Source organism: Ceratotherium simum, chromosome 26, assembly GCF_057802395.1.
Source record: "Ceratotherium simum simum isolate JZ-2026a chromosome 26, ASM5780239v1, whole genome shotgun sequence".
Taxonomy (NCBI): domain Eukaryota; kingdom Metazoa; phylum Chordata; class Mammalia; order Perissodactyla; family Rhinocerotidae; genus Ceratotherium; species Ceratotherium simum.
Window position 1 is genome coordinate 18,021,079 of NC_141925.1, and position 21,978 is coordinate 18,043,056.

Consider the following 21,978-nt stretch of genomic DNA (forward strand, 5'->3'; position numbering starts at 1 on the left):
AACTATAAACCCACAAAATACAAGAAACTCCATGAAATCCAAGCACAAAAAAAATGAAGAAAAATGCACCAAGGAATATTATAGTCAAATTGCTGAAAACTAGTAAAAAAGGAAATCTTAAAAGCAGCCTCAAAAAAATGACACATTATGTACAGAGGGGAGGAAAGCCAAATCTCATTGGAAACATGGAAGCCACAAGACAATGGATCAGATATTCAAGTACTAAAAGAAAAACATTATTACCTTAGAATTCTTAACAAAAGTATCTTTCAAAAATGAAAGCAAAATAAAAACCTTGCCAGATAGACAAAAGCTGAAAGAATAAAATCAACAGAAGAACAGCACTACAAAAAACGTTTCAAAAAGACATTCAGGCAGAAAAAAAAATGATATAAAATGGATCTAGATCTACACAAAGAATAAAGAGAACAGGAAATATGAAGTACACTAGGAAAATATAAAACATTTTTTCTTATTATTTAAACCTCTTTAGAAATATAATTGACTTTTTAAAGCAAAAATGATACCAATATATTGTGAAGAAGTAAAACGTATGACAAATGGCAAACATGTATACTATAAGCCCTAAAGCAACTATGAAAATAACACAACTAAGAGTTGTAGCTAATAAGACAAAAGAAGTTAAAATTAATGATAAGAAATATGCAATCAAAAAATTCAAGGAAAAAAGAGAACAGATGGGAGAAATGGAAAACAAATAGAAAGATGATCAATTTAAACCCAACCATATCAGTAATCACAATAAATATAAATGGTCTAAACACCCAATTAAAAGGCAGAGCTTTTTAGATTGGATAAAAAAGCAATACCTAACTACGTACTGCCCATAAGAAACTCACTTTAACAATAAAGACATACATAGGTTAAAAGTAAAAGGATAGACAAAGATACAACCATCCTAACGCTAATTAAAGGATAGCTGAAGTAGTCATATTAATATCAGACGACATCAATTTTACGGTAAAGGCTTAGAAGGGATGAAGATAGTAACTTTATAGTGATATGACATAAATTTATCAAGAAGGCATAAAATCCTAAAGAGTAGAACCTCTAATAACAGACCTTTAAAATACATGAAGCAAAAACTGTCAGAACTGAGGAATAGACAGACACACAAATATATTCAGCTACTTCAACACTCCCTTCTCATAACTGATAGAACAAATCAAGGAAAATCAGTAAAATATGAGAGATTGAATAACCCTATCAACTAATTTAAGACAGGGAGGTGAAGCCCTGTGAACTAATTCTGTCCTACACTAAGCCAGCTTCAGCAAAGAGGTAGTACCACTTCCCACCCAGACAGTGCAGGGAGTTTGAGAGCGGATAGACCTGGGGAAGGAATCCTTTAAATCTTTATATGAAGTCCTGGACTCACTTCCATTTGGTCCATGTGTGAAACTGACCAGAATCAACACTGAACTATAGTGTGGAATATTGCTCAGGTTTCAGATTGTGCTCTGGGTAGGGCCTAGGTATAAATCAGGCAGACTAGAATAGCAGTGCAAAGGCTTTATAAACTAAATTGGTATTCAAATCACAGCCCACAAAAGAGGACCAGTTCTAAATATAAACAGATTGACTACCTACTAAAATGGAAAATTTTCAAAAGGGACAAGAGATTCATAACATAATATTAAAAATATCCAGGATACAACCCAATATTTACCCAAAGAACTTGAAATCAACAATTCAAAGAGACTTATGCACCCTATGTTCATTGCAGCATTAGTCACAATAGCCAAGACGTGGAAGCAATAAAAATTAGACTATTGGTAGTGAGCACAATGCAGTCCATACAGAAACTGATAAATAATAATGTACACCTGAAATTTCACAATGTTATAAACCATTATGGCCTCAATAAAATAAAAAGATGAATTGAACTAACTTAAAAAATATATATATCCAGGATACAACCCAAAATTACTCAGCAAACCAAGACCAGGAAAATCTAAACTCCAAAGAAAAAAAGATAATCCTCAGATGCCAAAATCAAGATGACATACATGCTGTAATTGTCTAATAAGGACTTTAAAGCAGCTATCAAAAAATGCTCTATCAATCAATCATGAACACTCCTGAAATAAACAGAAGTCTTATCAAAGAAATTGAAAATATAAAGAAGAACCAAATGATATTTCAGAATGAAAAATATAATAAGCAAAATTTTAAACCTCACTGGCTGGGGTCAACAGCAGAATGGAGATGACAATGGAAAGGCTAAGTGAACTTGAAGATAGAGCAATAAAAATTTTCCTATCTGAAGAACAGAGAAAAAACAAATTGAAAAAAATGAACAAAGCCTCAAGGACATGTGAGACAAAAACAAAAGATCTCATAGCTATGTCATAGGAGTACCAGCAGGAAAGGAGAGAGAGTTCAGGGCTTAAAAATATATTTGAAGAAACAGTGGCTGAAAACTGTCCAAATATGGCAAAAGACAACAGATTCAAGTACAGATTCAAGTACCTTAGTGAATCTAAAACAGATGAACATGATGTAGTGTATGCAGAAGTCAAATTATAATGATGTATACCTGAAATCTATATAACGTGGCAAACCAATGTTACCTCAATAAAAATAAATTAAAGGGGGTCAGCCCAGTGGCATAGCAGTTAAGTTTGTGTGCTCTGCTTCGGTGGCCCGGGTTTCGCCAGTTCGGATCCTGGGCATGGATCTACTCACCACTCATCAAGCCACACTGAGGTGGCGTCCCACATAGAGCAACTAGAAGTATGTACAACTATGACATACACCTACCTACTGGGGCTTTGGGGAGAAAAAGGGGAAAAAGGAGGAAGACTGGCAACAGATGTTAGCTCAGGGCCAATCTTTCTCAAAAAAGAAAAAAAAGAAAAATTAAAATACATCCACACCGACATATCATAATCAAATTTCTAAAAAGTAAAGACAAAAATAATCTTGAAAATAGTCAGATATATGATTTCTGATTAGAAACTATGAAGGCCAGAATTGGCACATTTTATTTATTTATTTATTTTTATAGTTTTTTTTAAGCAGTTTCATTTATTTATTTATTTTTTGTTTATTGCAGTAACATTGATTTATAACATTGTATAAATTTCACGTGTACATCATTATACTTCTATTTCTGCATAGATTACATCATGTTCACCACCCAAATACTAATTACAACCCAACATCACACACACGTGCCAAATTATCCCTTTCGCCCTCCTCCCTCCCCCCTTCCCCTCTGGTAACCACCAATCCAATCTCTGTCTCTATGTGTTTGTTTGTTTGTTGTTGTTGTTATCTACTACTTAATGAGGGAAATCATACAGTATTTGACCTTCTCCCTCTGACTTATTTCACTTTGAATAATACCCTCAATGTCCATCCATGTTGTCACAAATGGCTGGATTTCATCGTTTCTTATGGCTGAGTAGTATTCCATGGTGTATATATACCACAGCTTCTTTATCCATTCGTCCCTTGATGGGCACTTAGGTTGCTTCCAAGTCTTGGCTATTGTGAATAATGCTGCAATGAACACAGGGGTGCATGTATCTTTATGCATTGGTGATTTCAAGTTCTTTGGATAAATACCCAGCAGTGGAATAGCTGGATCATATGGTAGTTTTACCCTTGAATTTTGAGGAATCTCCATACTGTTTTCCATAGTGGCTGCACCAGTTTGCACTCCCACCAGCAGTGTATGAGAGTTCCCTTCTCTCCACATCCTCTCCAACACATGTTGCTTCCTGTCTTGTTAATTATGGCCATTCTGACGGGCGTGAGGTGATATCTCATTGTAGTTTTGATTTGCATTTCCCTGATAGTTAGTGATTTTGAACATCTTTTCATGTGTCTGTTGGCCATCTGTACATCTTCTTTGGAGAAATGTCTGTTCAGGTCTTTTGCCCATTTTTTAATTGGGTTGTTAGTTTTTTTGTTGTTGAGATGCATGAGTTCTTTATATATTTTGGAGATTAACCCCTTATCAGATGTATGGTTTGCAAATATCTTCTCCCAACTGTTAGGTTGTCTTTTCATTTTGTTGATGGTTTCCTTTGCTGTGCAGAAGCTTTTTAGTTTGATGTAGTCCCATTTGTTTATTTTTTCTATTCTTTCTATGCCCCATCAGACATGGTGCTTGAAAATATGTTGCTAAGACCGATGTCGAAGAGCGTACTGCCTATGTTTTCTTCTAGAAGTTTCATAGTTTCAGGTCTTACATTCAAGTCTTTAACCATTTTGAGTTAATTTTTGTGTACGGTTTAAGGTAAGGGTCTACTCTCATTTTTTTGCATGTGGCTATCCAGTTTTCCCAACACCATTTGTTGAAGAGACTTTCTTTTCTCCATTGTATGTTCTTGGCTCCTTTGTCGAAGATTAGCTGTCCATAGATGTGTGGGTTTATTTCTGGGCTTTCGATTCTATTCCATTGATCTGTGTGTCTGTTTTTGTGCCAGTACCATGCTGTTTGGGTTACTATAGCTTTGTAGTATATTTTGAAATCAGGGAGTGTGATACCTCCAGCTTTGTTCTTTTTTCTCAGGATTCCTTTAACTATTCGGGTTCTTTTGTTGTTCCATATAAATTTTAGGATTCTTTGTTCTATTTCTGTGAAAAGTGTTGTTGGAACTTTGATAGGGATTGCATTGAATCTATAGATTGCTTTAGGAAGTGTGGACATCTTAACTATGTTAATTCTTCCAGTCCAAGAGCATGGAATATCTTTCCATTTCTTTGTGTCTTCTTCAATTTCTTTCAGCAATGTTTTATAGTTTTTGGTGTACAGATCTTTCACCTCTTTGGTTAACTTTATTCCTAGGTATTTTATTCTTTTTGTTGCAATTGTAAATGGGATGGCATTCTTAATTTCTCTTTCTGCTACTTCGTTTTAGTGTATAGAAATGCAACTGATTTTTGTATGTTGATTTTTGTATCCTACAACTTTACCGTATTCGTTTATTACTTCTAAAAGTTTTCTGGTGGATTCTTTAGGGTTTTCTATATATAAAATCATGTCATCTGCAAATAGTGACAGTTTCACTTCTTCCTTTCCAATTTGCATCCCTTTTATTTCTTTCTCTTGCCTGATTGCTCTGGCTAGGACTTCCAGTACTATGTTAAATAGGAGTGGTGACAGTGGGCATCCTTGTCTGGTTCCTGTTCTTAGAGGGGTAGCTTTCAGTTTTTCACCATTGAGGATGATATTAGCTGTGGGTTTCTCATATATGGCCTTTATTATGTTGAGGTACTTTCCTTCTATACCCATTTTATTCAGAGTTTTTATCATAAATGGATGCTGTATCTTGTCAAATGCTTTCTCTGCATCTATTGAGATGATCATGTGATTTTTATTCTTCATTTTATTAATGTGGTGTATTACATTGATTTATTTGCGAATGTTGAACCATCCCTGCATCCCTGGAATAAATCCCACTTGATCATGGTGTATAATCTTTTTAACGTATTGTTGTATGCGATTTGCTAGTTTTTTGTTGAGGATTTCTGCATCGATGTTCATCAGTTATATTGGCCTGTAATTTTCTTTTTTTGTGTTGTCCTTGCCTGGTTTTGGTATCAGGGTAACGTCGGCTTCGTAGAATGAGTTAGGGAGCTTCCCCACCTCCTCAATTTTTTGGAAGAGTTTGAGAAGGATAGGTATTAAGTCTTCTTTGAAAGTTTGGTAGAATTCACCAGGGAAGCCGTCTGGTCCTGGACTTTTATTTTTGGGGAGGTTTGTGATTACTGTTTCGATCTCCTTATTGGTGATTGGTCTATTCAAAAACTCTATTTCTTCTTGATCCAGTTTTGGAAGGTTGTATGATTCTAAGAATTTATCCATTTCTTCCAGATTGTCGAATTGGTTGGCATATAGCTTTTCATAGTATTCTCTTATAATCTTTTGTATTTCTGAGATGTCTGTTGTAATTTCTCCTCTTTCATTTATGATTTTACTTATTTGTGCCTTCTCTCTTTTTTCTTGGTGAGTCTAGCTAAAGGTTTGTCAATTTTGTTTATCTTTTCAAAAAACCAGCTCTTGGTGTTATTAATTTTTTCTATTTTTTTCATTTCATTTATTTCTGCTCTGATTCTTATTATTTCTCTTCTTCTACTGATTTTGGGCTTTGTTTGTTCTTCTTTTTCCAGTTCCTTTAGGTGCATTGTTAGATTGTTTATTTGAGATTTTTCTTGTTTGTTGAGATAGGCCTGTATTGCTATAAACTTCCCTCTTAGAACCACTTTTGCTGTATCCCATAAATTCTGGCATGTCGTATTTTCATTTTCATTTGTCTCCAGGTATTTTTTGATTTCTTCATTGACCCAGTTGTTTTTCAGCAGCATTTTGTTTAATCTCCAAATATTTGTGGCTTTTCTGATTTTCTCCCTATAGTTGATTTCTAGTTTCATACGATTGTGGTCAGAAAAGATGCTTCGTATTATTTCAATCTTCTTAAATTTATGGAGACTTGTTTTGTGGCCTCATATGTGATCAATTCTGGAGAATGTTCCATGTGCATTTGAAAAGAACGTGTATTCTTCGCTTTTTGGATGGAATGCTCTGTATATATCTACTAGGTCCATCTGTTCTAGTGCATCATTTAAGGCCAATGTTTCCTTACAGATATTCTGTTTGGATGATCTATCCATAGGTGTAAGTGGAGTGTTAAAGTCCCCTACTATTATTGTGTTACTGTCTATTTCTCTTTTTATGTCTGTTAATAATTGCTTTATATATTTAGGTGCACCTACATTGGGTGCGTAGATATTTACAAGTGTTATATCCTCTTGTTGGATTGTTCCCTTGATCATTATGTAATGCCCTTCTTTGTCTCTTTTTACAGTTTTTGTTTTAAAGTCTATTTTGTCTGATATGAGTATTGCTACTCCAGCTTTCTTTTCATTGCCATTTGTGTGGAGTATCTTTTTCCATCCTTTCACTTTCAGTTTGTGAGTGTCTTCAGGTCTGAAGTGTGTCTCTTGTATGCAGCATATATATGGGTCTTGTTGTTGTATCCAATCAGCCACCCTATGCCTTTTAATTGGAGCATTTAGTCCATTGACGTTTAAAGTAGCTATTGCTAAGTATGTACTTACTGCCATTTTTTAACTTTTTTTCTCAGTGTTTTAGTAGTCCTTCTCTGTTTCTTTCTCCTTCTATACCAAATTGATGGTCTCTTTAGTTTGACCTCTGTCTGAAAGCTGTACTCTGTAACTCCCATCCTCCCTCCTTTTCTGTTTTTGATATCATATCTAACCTCTTTTTTGTACATTTGTATCCATTACCCTCTTATCATGGAAATAGATAATTTTTCCTATTTGTGGCCTTCTGTTTTCCCCTTAAATCACTCCCTTTATTATTTCTTGCAGCACTGGTTTCTTGGCGACAAACTCCTTTAATTTTTGCTTGCCTGGGAAATTTTTGATCTCTCCTTCCATTTTGAATGATAACCTTGCTGGGTAGAGTATTGTTGGCTGTAAGTTTTTTCCTTTTAGCACTTTAAATATATCGTGCCACTCTCTTCTAGCCTGTAAGGTTTCTGCTGAGAAGTCAGCTGATAGCCTTATGGGGCTTCCTTTGTGTGTAACTTGTCTTTCTCTTGCAGCTTTTAGGATTCTCTCTTTATCTTTAATTCTGGACATTTGGATTATGATGTGTCTTGGTGTGGGCCTCTTTGGATTTATCATGTTTGGGGCTCTCTGTGCTTCCTGTACCTGGATGTCTGCTTCCTTCCTTAGGTTAAGGAAGTTTTCATGTATTATTTCTTGAAATAGATTCTCTGCCCCTTTGTCTCGCTCTTCTCCTTCCGGGATACCTATAACACAGATGTTAGTGTGCTTGATGTTGTCCCAGAGGTCCCTTAGACTGTCCTCACTCTTTTTAATTCTTTTCTCTTTTACCTGTTCACCTTGAGTAATTTCTGCTAGTCTTCATCCAGCTCGCAGATCCATTTTTTCTGTATCCTCTACTCTGCTTTTGAGTCCCTCTAGTGAATTTATCATTGCCAGTATTGTAGTCTTCGTTTCTGATTGGTTCTTTTTTATATCTTCCATTTCTTTGTTGACATTCTCACTGAGTTCATCTATTCTTCTCCCCAGATCAGTGAGCATCCTTAACACTCTGTTTGAACTCTCTGTCGGGTAGGTTGCTCATTTCTGTTTCACTTAGTTCCTTTTCTGGGGTTTGTCCTGTTCCCTTACTTGGAATCTATTCCTTTGCCTCCTCATTTTGCCTCTTTCCCTGTGCTTGTGTCTACGTATTAGGTAGGTCAGCTATGTCTCCTGCTCTTGGATAGGTGACCTTATATAAGTGATGCCTTAGGACGCCTGCAGTGTGCTTCCCTCAGTTCTCAATGTTCCAGGGGTGACCCCTATGTGGGCTACGTGTATCCTTCTGTTGTGGTCTGTTTGCTCTCCCTGTAGGTGCCCAGGGAAGCCGAGTTATGCTCCTGGCCAGCTGTTGTAATTCTCAGCTGCTTGTAGTTGTTGTGGGCCCTTCAGTCTCTTTATCAGGTATGGGGAGCCCCAGCACAGTTGGCTGCAAGTTCTAATACCACATTTGTGTTGCAGTATTTCTTTTAAGTGAGTAGGTCCCCAGCGTGGCAGGTTGTTAGGCTCAGGGGCTTACAATTGCTATAAGCTTCCAGCCTTTAGGTCTCTTTTCAGCTCTGTGGATTGCAGCTGGGTGGAGCTTGCCTCAGGCATGGGAGCACCCAATTGTTTCAGGCTTTCGAAGGTGGGGCAAACCCCCATGTGGGTCTTTGAGAAGCACAAGTCTTCTGCAGCTGACAAGCCCTGTGGCACACAGGTCCACACACACAGTCAACACAGTCCTGCCCCGTGTGCGTGCCCGATCTCCTGAAGCGGACCCAGTCTCTCCACTGTGGGAGCCCCACACATTCCACCACCGCCCCACACTCTCCACCCACTCCTTGTGCACGTCCTGCCCCGCTGAAGTCGGCTCAGTCACCAGGCTGCAGAGAATCCCGTCACCAATCTATGCAGGCCCACAAGTTGCCTGAGGGCTTGTTGTTGGGTGGGGCCAGTCTCTAGGGTGGGCTGCCTGCCCTGGCTGAGCTGGATTAAATTGGTGGTCTAGCGGATGGGGCAGACCCTGGGCTAGCAGGCCCCAGGGAGAACTCCAATGGCGTCTGTGTCAGCACGCCCACAACAGGCCACAACAATGGCCGCAGCCAATGTCCCAGTCCCTGGAGAGGTCTCACCTCTCACCGAGATGCACTCCGGGCCTATCAGGTGAGTCTCCTCGCACCAAAGCACCGTGCACCTTTCTTTCTGGTGATTTAAGGTTGCTTTCTGAAATGGGTGAGTTCGCGCGTGGGCCATTTAAGAGCCGGTTTTAATCTCCTAGTAAACCAGCTTTTCCAGGGCACTCCCCAAGCTTTAGCAACAGGCAAAGTCAGACATTATGCCACTCATCTCAACCATGCTGGGTCCACAAAATGCCCACAGTGGGGGCGCTCCCCGGCTCAGGGCCCCGTTTTTCCAGGGAGGGCTGCGTACCCGTGGGCTGCTCCCGGGCGGCCCTGAGGTGCTGCAGCTTGTGTAGGTGGCATTTTTCCTCTCCAGAAGGGAGGCTCTGCCTCTTCCACCCCAACCCAGGACTGTCCCTTGTTGTAGGAGTTCCTCCTATCCAGTTTTCAGTTCTGTCTCAGGGGTAATTTTTCCACGAGTAGTTGTAAATTGGCTGTGTCCGCAGGAGGAGGTGACCTCAGAGCCTGCTTACGCCGCCATCTTGACTTCTCTCCTCAATGGAGATTTTAAAATATTTTCAACTAAATAAAAATTAAAATATATCAAAATCTGTGGGATGCAGATAAAGTAGTATTCAAAGGGAAATTTATACCATTAAAATGCTTATATTAGAAAAGAATGAAAGTCTCAAGCCAATAATATCTGTGCTTCCATCTCAAGAAACTAGAAAACAAGAGCATCAAAAGCTTTAAGCCCAGATGCTTTTACTGGAGAATTACACCAAACATTTAAAGAACAAACAGAGTAATGCTACACGAACTCTTCCAGAAAACAAAAGAGAGAATATTTACCACCTCATTTTATGAGGTTATTACTACCCTAATACCAAAACCTGACAAAAATACAAAAATATAAAACTTAAATCAATATTCCTCATGAACAAAGACATAAAACTCCTCAACAAAACACTTGCAAGGTGAATCTATCAATGTATAAAAAGAAAAATAAGTAAGGACCAACCGGGGTTTATTCCAGGAATGTCAGGTTGACTTGTTATTCAAAAAGTAATCAATACAATCCATTACATTAATAATCTGAAGGAGAAAAGCCACATGATCATATCAAATAACAGAGAAAATAGATTTGATAAAATTCAACATCCAGTTGTGGAGAACATTATTCATTGAGTGTCCCTGAAGAAATTTCCTTGAGAAATTTCAGTTAGAGCCAAGTGCTTGGAAAAAGTTCACCCTCTCTGAGGGAACCTTATGTTTTCTTATTTTGGTATAAGAACTATGTGTTGCTTTTACTTCTGGTTACCAGGAAGCTCAGAGCCTACTACTGTCCCTGTTGGAGACCCTTATAATCCAAGAATCCACAATCTGTATTTCTCTCTCTTGCCTTGACCTCAGATTTTAACTTATATTTTCCCAAGTCTTTATTTTTAATTTTTCAGGCTACTTGATAACGTGTATTTCTGTGGGTAGGCTCTATCTTATGGGAATGAAGTGGGATATTTTAAACTAACATTTGGGCAATACGTACTATTTCTGTAGAGGCAAATCAAGGTTGAAAGGGAGTCTCAAAATTTGGAGTGGAGGGGGCCGGCCCAGTGGCGCAGGTGTTAAGTGCATGCGCTCCACTTCGGTGGCCCGGGGTTCACAGATTCGGACCCCGGCACACACCATCACACCGCTTGTCAAGCCATGCTGTGGCGGTGTCCCATATAAAGTAGAGGAAGATGGGAACGGATGTTAGCCCAGGGCCAGTGTTCCTCAGCAAAAAACAGAACGATTGGCATCGGATGTTAGCTCAGGGCTGATCTTCCTCGCAAAACAAAAAAAATTGGAGTGAATGAACTAGAGGAGCAAGGAGCTGGAGATCACCACCTCCTGCCCTTTTCTTTACAACAGCTAAAGGAAACGGGCCTGAGGACCCCGGGAGTCCCTGAGACCCTACTGCTTGGGAGAGAGGTCTGCAAGGCCAAAACTCTTTTTACAATAATATTAAGATGTTATTTGCCTTTTTTGCTCTTATTCTCTCACGATTGTACAGTGGCTTTTACCAGAGTGAGATGTTTCCATGACATAGGCTATCAAAACAGAATGAATGCAGAAGCAGATATGAGAATCCACCTGTCCTCTATGAAGCAAGATATTAAAAGAATTTGCAAAAGTGTCAAATAACGCCACTCATTCCATAAATATTTTTTGAAAATTCATTTTTTAAGAAAACTGTATATCTACATGCTAAAGCATGAAACTGGACCCTTATCTCACATCATATATAAAAATCAACTCAAATCGATTAAAGACTTAAACTTAAGTCTGAATCCATAAAACTACTAGAAGAAAACATAGGAAAAAAGTTCCTTGACATTGGTCTAGACATAAGCCTTTTTTTTTACATGACACCAAGAACACAGGAAACAAAAGCAAAAACAGACAAGTAAGATTGCATCAAACTAAAAAGCTTCTGCAAAGCAAAGGAAACAACCAACAGAGTAAAAAGGCAACTTATGGAACAGGAGAAAATATTTTCAAATCATACATCTGACAATGGGCTAATATCCAAAATATATAAGAGACTCACACAACTCAATAGCAAAAAAACCAAATAATCCTGTTTAAAAATGGGCAAAGGACCTGAATACACATTTCTCAAAGAAAACATACAAATGGCCAACAGATATATGAAAAGGAGCTCAACATTACTAATAATCAGGGAAATGCAAATATAAAACCACAATGAGATATCACCTCACGCCCATTAGGATGGCTATTATTAAAAAACAAAATAAAACAGAAAATAAGTTGTGGTAAGGATGTGAGTACATAGCCTCAAAGAAACATCTGTACTCCCATGTTCATAGCAGCATTATTCATAATAGCCAAAAGGTGGAAGCAACCCAAATGTCCATCAATGGATGAATGGATAAACAAAATGTGGTATAGACATACACCAGAATATTATTCAGCCTTAAAAACGAAGGAAATTCTGACACATGCTACAACGTGGATGAACCTTGAGGACATTATGCTAAGTGAAATAAACCAGTCACAAAAAGCCAAATACTGCATGATTCCACTTATATGAGGTATCTAAAGTAGCCAAACTGACAGAACCAGAAAGTAGAATGGCTATTGCCAGGGGCGGGGGGTGGGGGGTGGGGAGTAAGGTGTTGTTTAATGGGTATAGAGTTGCAATTTTGCAAGATGAAAAGGTTCCAGAGATTGGTGCACAACAATGTGAGTATACTTAATACTAATGAAGTGTACACTTAAAAAGAGTTAAGATGGTAAATTTTATGTTACATATATTTCATCACAATTAAAAACAAAAACAAATAAAACCTAAATTTAAAATATATGAAGATTTCTAATAAAATATATTTCCCATTATAGTAAAAATAAAAAATTAGCAAAAGAGTAAGTTCTTGAAGAGGAAAACCTAATCTATAATGATATAAAATCAAAAAAGTGATTGCCTCTGAGGTGGGGCCAAAGAATGGAATGGAGAATGAGAACTTTCGGGACTATGGTCTATATCTTGATTAGTGTGATGACTATATAAGTGTATACAAACGTTAAACCTCTTTGACCTATCCATGCAAAATCTGTGCAATTTACTACATATAGTTAATCCTTCAGTAAAAAAAAAAGAAGAAGAAAGGTAAACTAGAGAGTTTTTCAAACAAACAGAGTGAGAAAATTCATCCCCAAAAGTATACTGATCCTAAAGATTTAGACAAAAGGAAAAATCATTATTCATGGGGGGATACCAGAAATAAGAACAACTGGATGAATACATAGGTATATACACAAATATTAGTTATCAAATAGTAATATTTTGTAGGATTTAAAATACAGAGAGGGAATTAAAACACACGACAGCAAGGTCTGAGAAGCCCTCATAAAAGTCCTTCTCTTTATGTAGTTTTTAATTTGCTTTTTGGTGCACTTTGATGCTGGATTGCTAAATTTTGATGATTCAGGAAAGCATATTAGAATCTCTAAGTTTACATGAAAAAACTAATGAAAGAATGCATAACCACCAAGCTAATTAAATAATAAAATCCAAATGAGAAAATCCAAAAGAAGGCAAGAAAAAGTAACAAACTAAAATGGCACAAATAGAAAACAAAAAGACGATAAATTTAAACACAAATATGTTTAATTACATTACCTGTAAATGACTGAGTAGGCTTACGATCATTAGAGCATGTATTTTAATTACTTACAAGAGACATATTCAAATATGAAGATAAATATTATAAATAAAAGAATGAGACACTAACCAAAAGAAAGCCAGTAAAGCTATATTAATATCAAAGTAGACGTTAAGGCAGAAGTACTGCTGCAGATAAAAGTGGACATTTCATAATGATATGAGTTAATTTCATAACGATAAAAACTTTAATCCATTAGGAAGAGATAACCATTCTACATTTATATGCACCTAATAAAAAGTAGCTTAGCCTGTGATGCCCAAAAAATACAGTCTAAGCAAAGCTTACATGCTAAGACTTTATTTGGAAGTGTATTCACAGGATAGCAAGAATGAGAGAAAATAGGATGTGAAGGAAGAAAAACAAATTCAAGGTAAGATATTACCAAGCTGGCCACAGGTTCATAAAAAGAAATGCATTCAGATGTTTTCATTCATGTAGGCCAAATGGAAGCATCAGGCCTTAAGACAGTCCATTGGAGGGAGACAGAGAAAGGGATTTATCTGCCAACTTTTTACTATACTCCATAGTCAAAGTTCACTAGGCTGGGTGACAACTTCCCTGCTCTTCTGAGCTGGGTGACCTGATGGTTCTGTGAAGCCACCGTGGATGAAAGATCCCTCACCCCAATGCCACAGCTTTTTCTTTGAGTCCAGAAGAGGAAAGAAAACTAGCTCTCAAAGCAGGTTTAATGGATGCCATTCCAAACCCTGGTCCTTACCCAGAAAGGAGTTTAAAACAACCTGCAATGTTACAAGACAAGGTGATGGCAATGATAGGCAAGCTCTCCACTGACAAATCAGCCAACTCCTGCAGAACAGGTGAGAATAAGCAAATACCATAAACTGGGTCTACTAAACATAGCACCAACATACATAAAGCTAAAATTGACCACTAAAAGGAAAAACTAGACAACTCAATAATCAATAATCATAGAGGGAGTTTTTCCTTTTTTTTTTTTTGATGAGAAAGATTCGCTCTGAGCTAACATCTATTGCCAATCTTCCTCTTTTTTCGCTTGAGGAAGATTGGCCCTGAGCTAACATCCATGCCAATCTTCCTCTACTTTGTATGTGGGTCACTGCCACAGCATGGCTTGACATGTGGTGTAGGTCCATACCTGGGATCCGAGCCTGCGAACCCAGGCCACTGAAGTGGAGCATGCCAAACCTAACCATTATGCCACACGGCGGGCCTCATGGGAGATTTTTAACACACTTCTCACAATAACTGATACAACTGACAGATAAAACATGTTAAAGATATGACTAACAAAGTTGATGTAACACATACAGAAAATTGCACCCACTGAATACACAGTATATATTGTTTTTCATTGCACATGTGTATGGAGAACATTTGTTAAAATTGGCTATATTCTAGCCCATAAAGCAAGTCTCATCAAAATTTCAAAAGACTGAAATCAAATACCAGCTCCTGATACGTTTGAAAATGTTTAAATGCTTTTCTAATTATCCTATGGATCGAAGAAAAAATTCACAATGAAAATTAGAAATTATTTTGAACTGTATGATAAACAAAATACTATATTTGAACTTGTCGTTTGCAACTAAAGTTATGATTAGAGATAAATTTAGAGGCTGAAATGCAAAGGTTAGAAAAGAAGAAAGTCTAAAGAACAATAGGGAAGGAGGTGGACGGAAACTCAGCCAGCATAGGCTGGACACAGAAAGCACTAATCATAAGGGAAAAGACTTCATTACATTAAAATTAAGAACTTATATAAATCCAAAGACACCACTGAGGCAAGCTACAGATTGAGAGAAAATATTTGCAATAAATACATCACAAAAAGGGCTCGTATCCAAAATATGTAAAGAATGCTTGCACATTAATGAAAAAAGATGCACAACCCAATAAAAAAACTGGGAAAAGACTTTTGAACAGACATTTCACAAAAAAGGATATCCGTGTGGCCAATAAGCATATGAAAAGGTACTCATCATCATTAATTAACAAGGAAAATCAAATTAAAACCACAATGAGATACCACTATATGCCTTCCAGAATGGTTAAAATTAAAAAAGACTATTACCCCTAAGTGTTGGCATACTTACAAAGCAAGAGCAACTCTTATACATTACTGATAGGAGAATAAATTGGCACAAACACTGGAAAAACGTTTGGCCTCATTTAACAAGGTAGAAAATATGTATATTGTATACTCCATCAATCTCAATCCTAGGTAAATACCCAACAGAAAAACGTGCACAAAATATTCACAGTAGCATATTGTAATAGCCCAATACTTGAACAACCAAATGTCCATCAACAGTAGAGTGACAAATTGTGATATATTCATAAAATGAAATACTACACAGCAATGAAAATGGCCCAATTATAGCTACACAGAAGAACACGACTGATTCTCACAGACACAAAAGGATAAGAATTGTATGATTCTATTTAAATAAAGTTTAAAACCAGGTAACACTTATCTAGGGTTTTAGAAGTTAAAAAGTGATTATCTTTGGGGAAGAGGGAAGGTATAGTGATTTGGAACAGATGAGAGGGATTTCTGGATTTTTGGCAACATTCTATTTCTTGAATGGCATAGTAGTTATATGGGTGTGTTTAAGTTTGATAATTCAAGGATGTGGACACATAGGTATATGTATTTTATATGTACGTATTTTATATTTCAATTAGAAATTTAAAAATGAAAAAGGAAATAATAAATAATTTCAACTACCTGATTGAAGTTTGTGTGACACGACCTGGAGACACAAAGAAAAAACTAGTAAATTGCAGTTGGAAGTTGAAAAGAGATTTCAAAGCCATCACTCATCAGTTAGAAAAGAGAGAAAAGACATGCTAGTCAGAGAAAACAAAGAAAGAATGGTACAAAATGAACCATTTTGGGTTAGAGGGAAAAGGGTTTAATGTGAAGACTAAGAAGAGACAGTGGTTAGGGAAACCAATGAGAAGATATAGCTAGATATATCTTCTAGATATCTGAAATAGCTAGATGGTGAAAAGTTAATAAGAGCTGGAACTAGAAAACATGTCTACAAATGGAGAGTAAGAAGCAGAATTTACACTAGTTCACATATGCTGCACACAGGGGACAGAGAAAGTAGAGAGAGAACTGACATTGATAGCTACGTAATATTTCCTATGCACTAACAAATAGTATCTCTTCAATCATCACAACAACCCTATGTGATAGGAGTATTTTTATCTCCATTTTACAGATAAGACACAGAGAAGTTAAGAAACTTACCCAAAAGTTACAGAGGCAGGAAATGGCAGCACTCTTAAATAGTATATATATTATACTATACCAATAAGACTGAGGTTTCAAGCTTGGGTGATTTGGGAGATGATAATTTCATTAGCACAACCAAGAAACCTGGGAGGAGAGGCAATCCCTTGCTCAGAAGAAGACTGATTTTTCTCTCTATCCCATATTCACTAAACCCAAGCATCACTGTCCCTTCAAGAAACAAAGCATATTTCCTTACCCCAATATAATTTGATAAGTAGCCCTCAAAATACCTTAAGAACCTGTTACCTGATATGTGGAAAAGAAAGTCGTTGAGAGAAGTGCAAAATTCCAGAATTTGAAGTTAATTATGTACATATCCATTTCTGATTTTTACTTTCCAAATATTTCTTAAACTCTTCCCTCTCTATTCTTATATACTGAACCACCTTAGCTGAGGCCCTCCCTGCTTTTCTCCTGGTCTATTATAATTATCTCATAATTGGTTCCTCTCTTTCAGTCAAAGTTTGTCAGCAAAGTATGGCCTGTGGGCCAAATCCAGCCCACAGACTACCTTTGCATATCCTGTGAGCTAAGAATGGATTTACATTTCTAAACGATTTAACAAAAAAACAAAACAGAAAAGGATATGTGATAGAGACACATGTGGCCCACAAGCCTAAAATATTTACAATCTTGTGCTTCCCACACAAAGCCTGCCACAGGGGACAGAGAAAGTAGAGAGCCAACACCACTGCCAACACCTAATCTAACACATCCTCCATATTCCCTTCCCAAGTCATTTTTGTGAAGGCAACACTGATAGGAATACTACATAGTTTCAAAGCCCATCTCCCAGTGCTATCCACCCAGTGAACTCCTACTGTCCTTCATTGCTCAGACCAAGCAGCAAGCCCTCAGTACTGCAGGAATAACTTTTTCTGGGGCCAGCCCCATGGTCGAGTGGTTAAAGTTCCACATGCTCTGCTTCGGCAGCCTGGATTCACAGATTCAGATCTCAGGCGCAGACCTTCGCCACTCATCAGCCATGCTGTGGCAGCGACCCACGTGCAAAATAGAGGAAGATTGGCATAGATGTTAGCTCAGGGCTAATCTTTCTGAAGCAAAAAAAAAAAGAATAACTTTTTCCACGCCCCTACCTAGGTACTTACCATAATATAGAAGTAAACCCAGTTTACTAATATCTCCTCAACTAAACCTTTAACAATTTGTGAGTAGAAATTCTGTCTTCTCTAACTACCATTTGTTGAGTGCTTACTACAGGTCAGAGACTGACCTAGATACTTTTCTGAATAACATCTCATTTAATCCACTTGATAATCCTAGAAATTAGGTATTATTATCTCCAACTTACATCTGAGGAAACAGGCTATGATCACAGAGTGAATAATTGGTGGAGCCAGGATTTAAACTTCAGATCTATCAAAGTCCTTAAAACAAAGTAGGTAATTAATAAGTAAATATTGAATGACATAATGGATAGACTAATGAATCAACGGCTTTCTCTCTGACTTTAGAGTCAATGTTCTTCATAATATGGTCTTGATTTGACTTACTACTGAAAATCATCCCAAATCTTAGAATTGAAGTGTATCTTAAATTCATCTAATCCAAGAGCTCATATGATTATTTCTTTGTTGCCCATTTTATGCCAAATTAGTTTCAGAGCATTTAATATATGGCCTCTTCCCATAACATTCTTGTCAAATAGCCATTTAGTGGACAAAATTACAAGCCAAATAAAGAATTTAGATAAAAGCAAAACATCAGAAAATTGACAAATGACATAGTGCACACTCGACCCAGTCTATATGTGTACATTGCTACTGAAATATAACCATTCACCAGTGAAAAATATATAGAAATAGTCCAATCCTGCGCACAAATCTGTTCCACAGGTCCAAAATGCTACAAAGAAAGTCAAGTTACCTTTAATTTGTTTTCTTTTTCCATAACAATGGTCCTGAGGAGGGTTAGTTCAGTTGGAGAAAATATAAGTAAAACTACCAAAGGGAAGATAGCTATAAAAGTCCACATAAATGTATCATGATAATAAGCAGGGTTTGGAAATCTCCTAACAAAAATGATGACATTCTCAAACAGCTCTTCTACAGCTCTGCCGTTGTGGTGCACCATGATGGCCTTATCTAAGGCATGCTGCACAGCCAGGAATCCTTCTTTGATGTACCCTAAATGAGAAAACAAAGATTGTCACATTTAGTATACTCAGAAACAGCCAGGCAAACAAGGAAGGCAATTCAGGTAATTCAAAGCTTATAACTCAGAGAACAAAACAATTTCACAAAACCTATTGTGATTTGGGATACAAACAGATAATGAACAACACAGAATTGTATTACTATCTTCCCAAAACTAAGATACTGCATAAAAATGGTACAGTTGCTCTATGTAATTTTATCAGCCAAAATAAATGAGAATTCAAGAAAATATCAGACATACTTCTATACAATGGACATAGGAAGAGAAATGAAGCTCAAAATAAGAAGTAATGCAATCCCATTTACAAAAGCATCAAAAAGAATAAAATACAAAATAAACTTAACCAAGGGGGTAAAAGACTTGCATACTGAAAACTACAAAACATTGCTGAAAGAAATTAAAGATGTCACAAATAAATGGAAAGACACTCTGTGTTCCTGGATTGAAAGACTTAATATTGTTCAAATATCCATACTATCCAAAATGATCTACAGATTCAATGCAATCTCTATCAAAATTCCAATGGCATGTTTTGCAGAAATAGAAAAAAACATCCTGGGGCCGGCCCGGTGGCGCAAGCTGTTAAGTGCGCGCGCTCCGCTGCGGTGGCCCAGGGTTCGCCAGTTTGGATCCCGGGCGCACACCGACGCACCGCTTCTCAAGCCATGCTGTGGCAGTGTCCCATATAAAGTGGAGGAAGATGGGCATGGATGTTAGCCCAGGGCCAGTCTTCCTCAGCAAAAAGAGGAGGATTGGCAGATGTTAGCTCAGGGCCGATCTTTCTCACAAAAAAAAAAAAGAAAGAAAAGAAAAGAACCATTCTAAAATCCATTTTATCCTTTGCAATCCATTGCAATCCTTTGCAATGGAATTGCAAAGGGCCCTGAATAGCCAAAATAATCTTGAGTAAGAAGGACACTTGGTCTTGTGAGCTGGAGGCCTCACACTTCCTGATTTCAAAATATATTACAAAGTTACAGTAATCAAAAGAATATGGTACCAGCATAAAGACAGACATAGAGACCAATGGAACAGAATACAGAGCCCAGAAATAAATTCTTACGTATATGGTCAAATGATCTTTGACAAAGGTGCTGGAGGAAAGGATAATCTCTTCAAAACAAATGGTGCTGGATAAACTGGAGATCCACATGCAAAAGAATGAAGTTGGTTGGGCTGGCCCAGTGGCATAGTGGTTTAAGTTCACACGCTCCACTTCGGCAGCCCAGGATTCATAGGTTCGGATCCCGGGTGCCTACCAATGCACCACTCATCAAGCCATGCTGTGGTGGCATCCCATATACAAAATAGAGGAAGATAGGCACAGATGTTAGCTCAGGGCTAATCTTCCTCAGCAAAAAGAGGAGGATTGGCAACAGATGTTAGCTCAGGGCCGATCTTCCTCACCAAAAAAAAAAAAATGAAGTTGGATCCTTACCTTACACTATATACAAAAATTAAAGCAAAAGAGATTAAAGACCTAAACATTAGTCTTGAAACTATAAAACTCTTAGAAGTAAACACAGGGCAAAAGCCTCATGACATTGGATTCAGCAACCATTTCTTGTATATGACACCAAAGGTACAGGTGACAAAAGCAAAAATGGACAAATGTGACTGCATCAAACTTAAAAACTTCTGCATAGCAAAAGAAATAATCAACATAGTGAAAAGGCAACCTGTGGAATGAAAATAGTCACAAACCTTATAACTCTGATAAAGGTTAATATCCAGAGATTAATATCCAGAATATATAAAGAACTCCTATAATTCAACAACAAGAACAAAAATAACCCTATTTAAAAATAGGCAAAGGTTGGGGGCCGGCCCCGTGACATAGCCGTTAAGAGCACACGCTCCGCTGCTGGCGGCCCGGGTTCGGATCCAGGGCGCGCAGCGACGCACCACTTGTCAGGCCATGCTGTGTTTGCGCCCCATATAAAGCAGAGGAAGATGGGCACAGATGTTAGCCCAGGGCCAGTCTTCCTCAGCAAAAAGAGAAGGATTGGCATGGATGCTGGCTCAGGGCTGATCTTCCTCACAAAAAAAAAAAAAAAGCATAAGTCTTGAACATACATTTCTCCAAAGAAAATATACCAATGGCCAAAAAGCACATGAAAGAATGCTCAACTTCACTAATCATCAGGGAAATGGATATCAAACCCACAATGAGATATCACCTCACACCTGTTAGAATGGCCACCACCAAAAAAACAGAAAATAACAAGTGTTTGTGAGGATGTAAAGAAACTGGAATCCTTGTGCACTGTTGGTGGGACTATAAAATGGTACACATGCAATGGAGAACAGTGTGGAGGTTTCTCAAAATATTAAAAATAATTACCATATGATCCAGCAATCCCACTTCTTGGTATATATCCAAAAGAACTGAAAATAGAATCTAAAAGAGATATATTTGCACTCCTATGTTCATTGCAGCATAATTCACAATAGCCAAGAGGTGAAAGCAACCTAAATGTCCTTCGATGGATGAATGGATAAACAAAATGTGGTATATAGATACAGTGGAATATTATTCAGCCTTAAAAAAAAGTAGGAAATCCTGTTATACGCTACAATATGGATCAATCTTGAAGACATTATGCACAAAAAGACAAAAAATGCATGATTCCACTTAAATTAGGTATCTAAAGTAGTCATATTCATAGAAACAGAAAGTAGAATGGTGGTTTCCAGGGGATGAAGGGAGGGAAAAATCAGTGGTTTAATGGATATAGAGTTTCAGTTTTGCAAGATTAAAAAGTTCTAGAGCTCTGTTGCAAAACAATGTGCCTATCGTTAACAATACTGTATCGTGCACTTAAAAAATTAAGATCTCATGTTAAGTGTTCTTACTACAATAAAAAAGAATCTCACTTTTAAACTTCACTGAACTAATTCTGATCTTCTCTCCCACCACCTATCTCAGCTGATTTAATTGGCCAAAGTCCTAATAATTAATATCATAGAATTTTAGTGTTGAAAGGGACCTAACGGGTGACCTAGTCCAAACATTCATTTTTCAGGTGAAGAAACTTGACTAAGAGGGTTTAAGATCATAAAGTTAATAATT

The 21,978-nt window shown here is 37.4% G+C and overlaps 1 protein-coding gene across 1 annotated transcript in view; it reads right to left on the minus strand.

The window, feature by feature from the left end:
- LOC101399964 (phospholipid-transporting ATPase ABCA3-like) overlaps positions 1-21,978 on the minus strand; it is a 208,924-nt gene that overhangs the window by 149,723 nt on the left and 37,223 nt on the right. Inside the window, exon 6 of the mRNA XM_087417086.1 lies at positions 18,615-18,874. Coding sequence (XP_087273212.1) covers positions 18,615-18,874 — 260 coding nt within the window. The remainder of the gene's footprint in view (positions 1-18,614; positions 18,875-21,978) is intronic.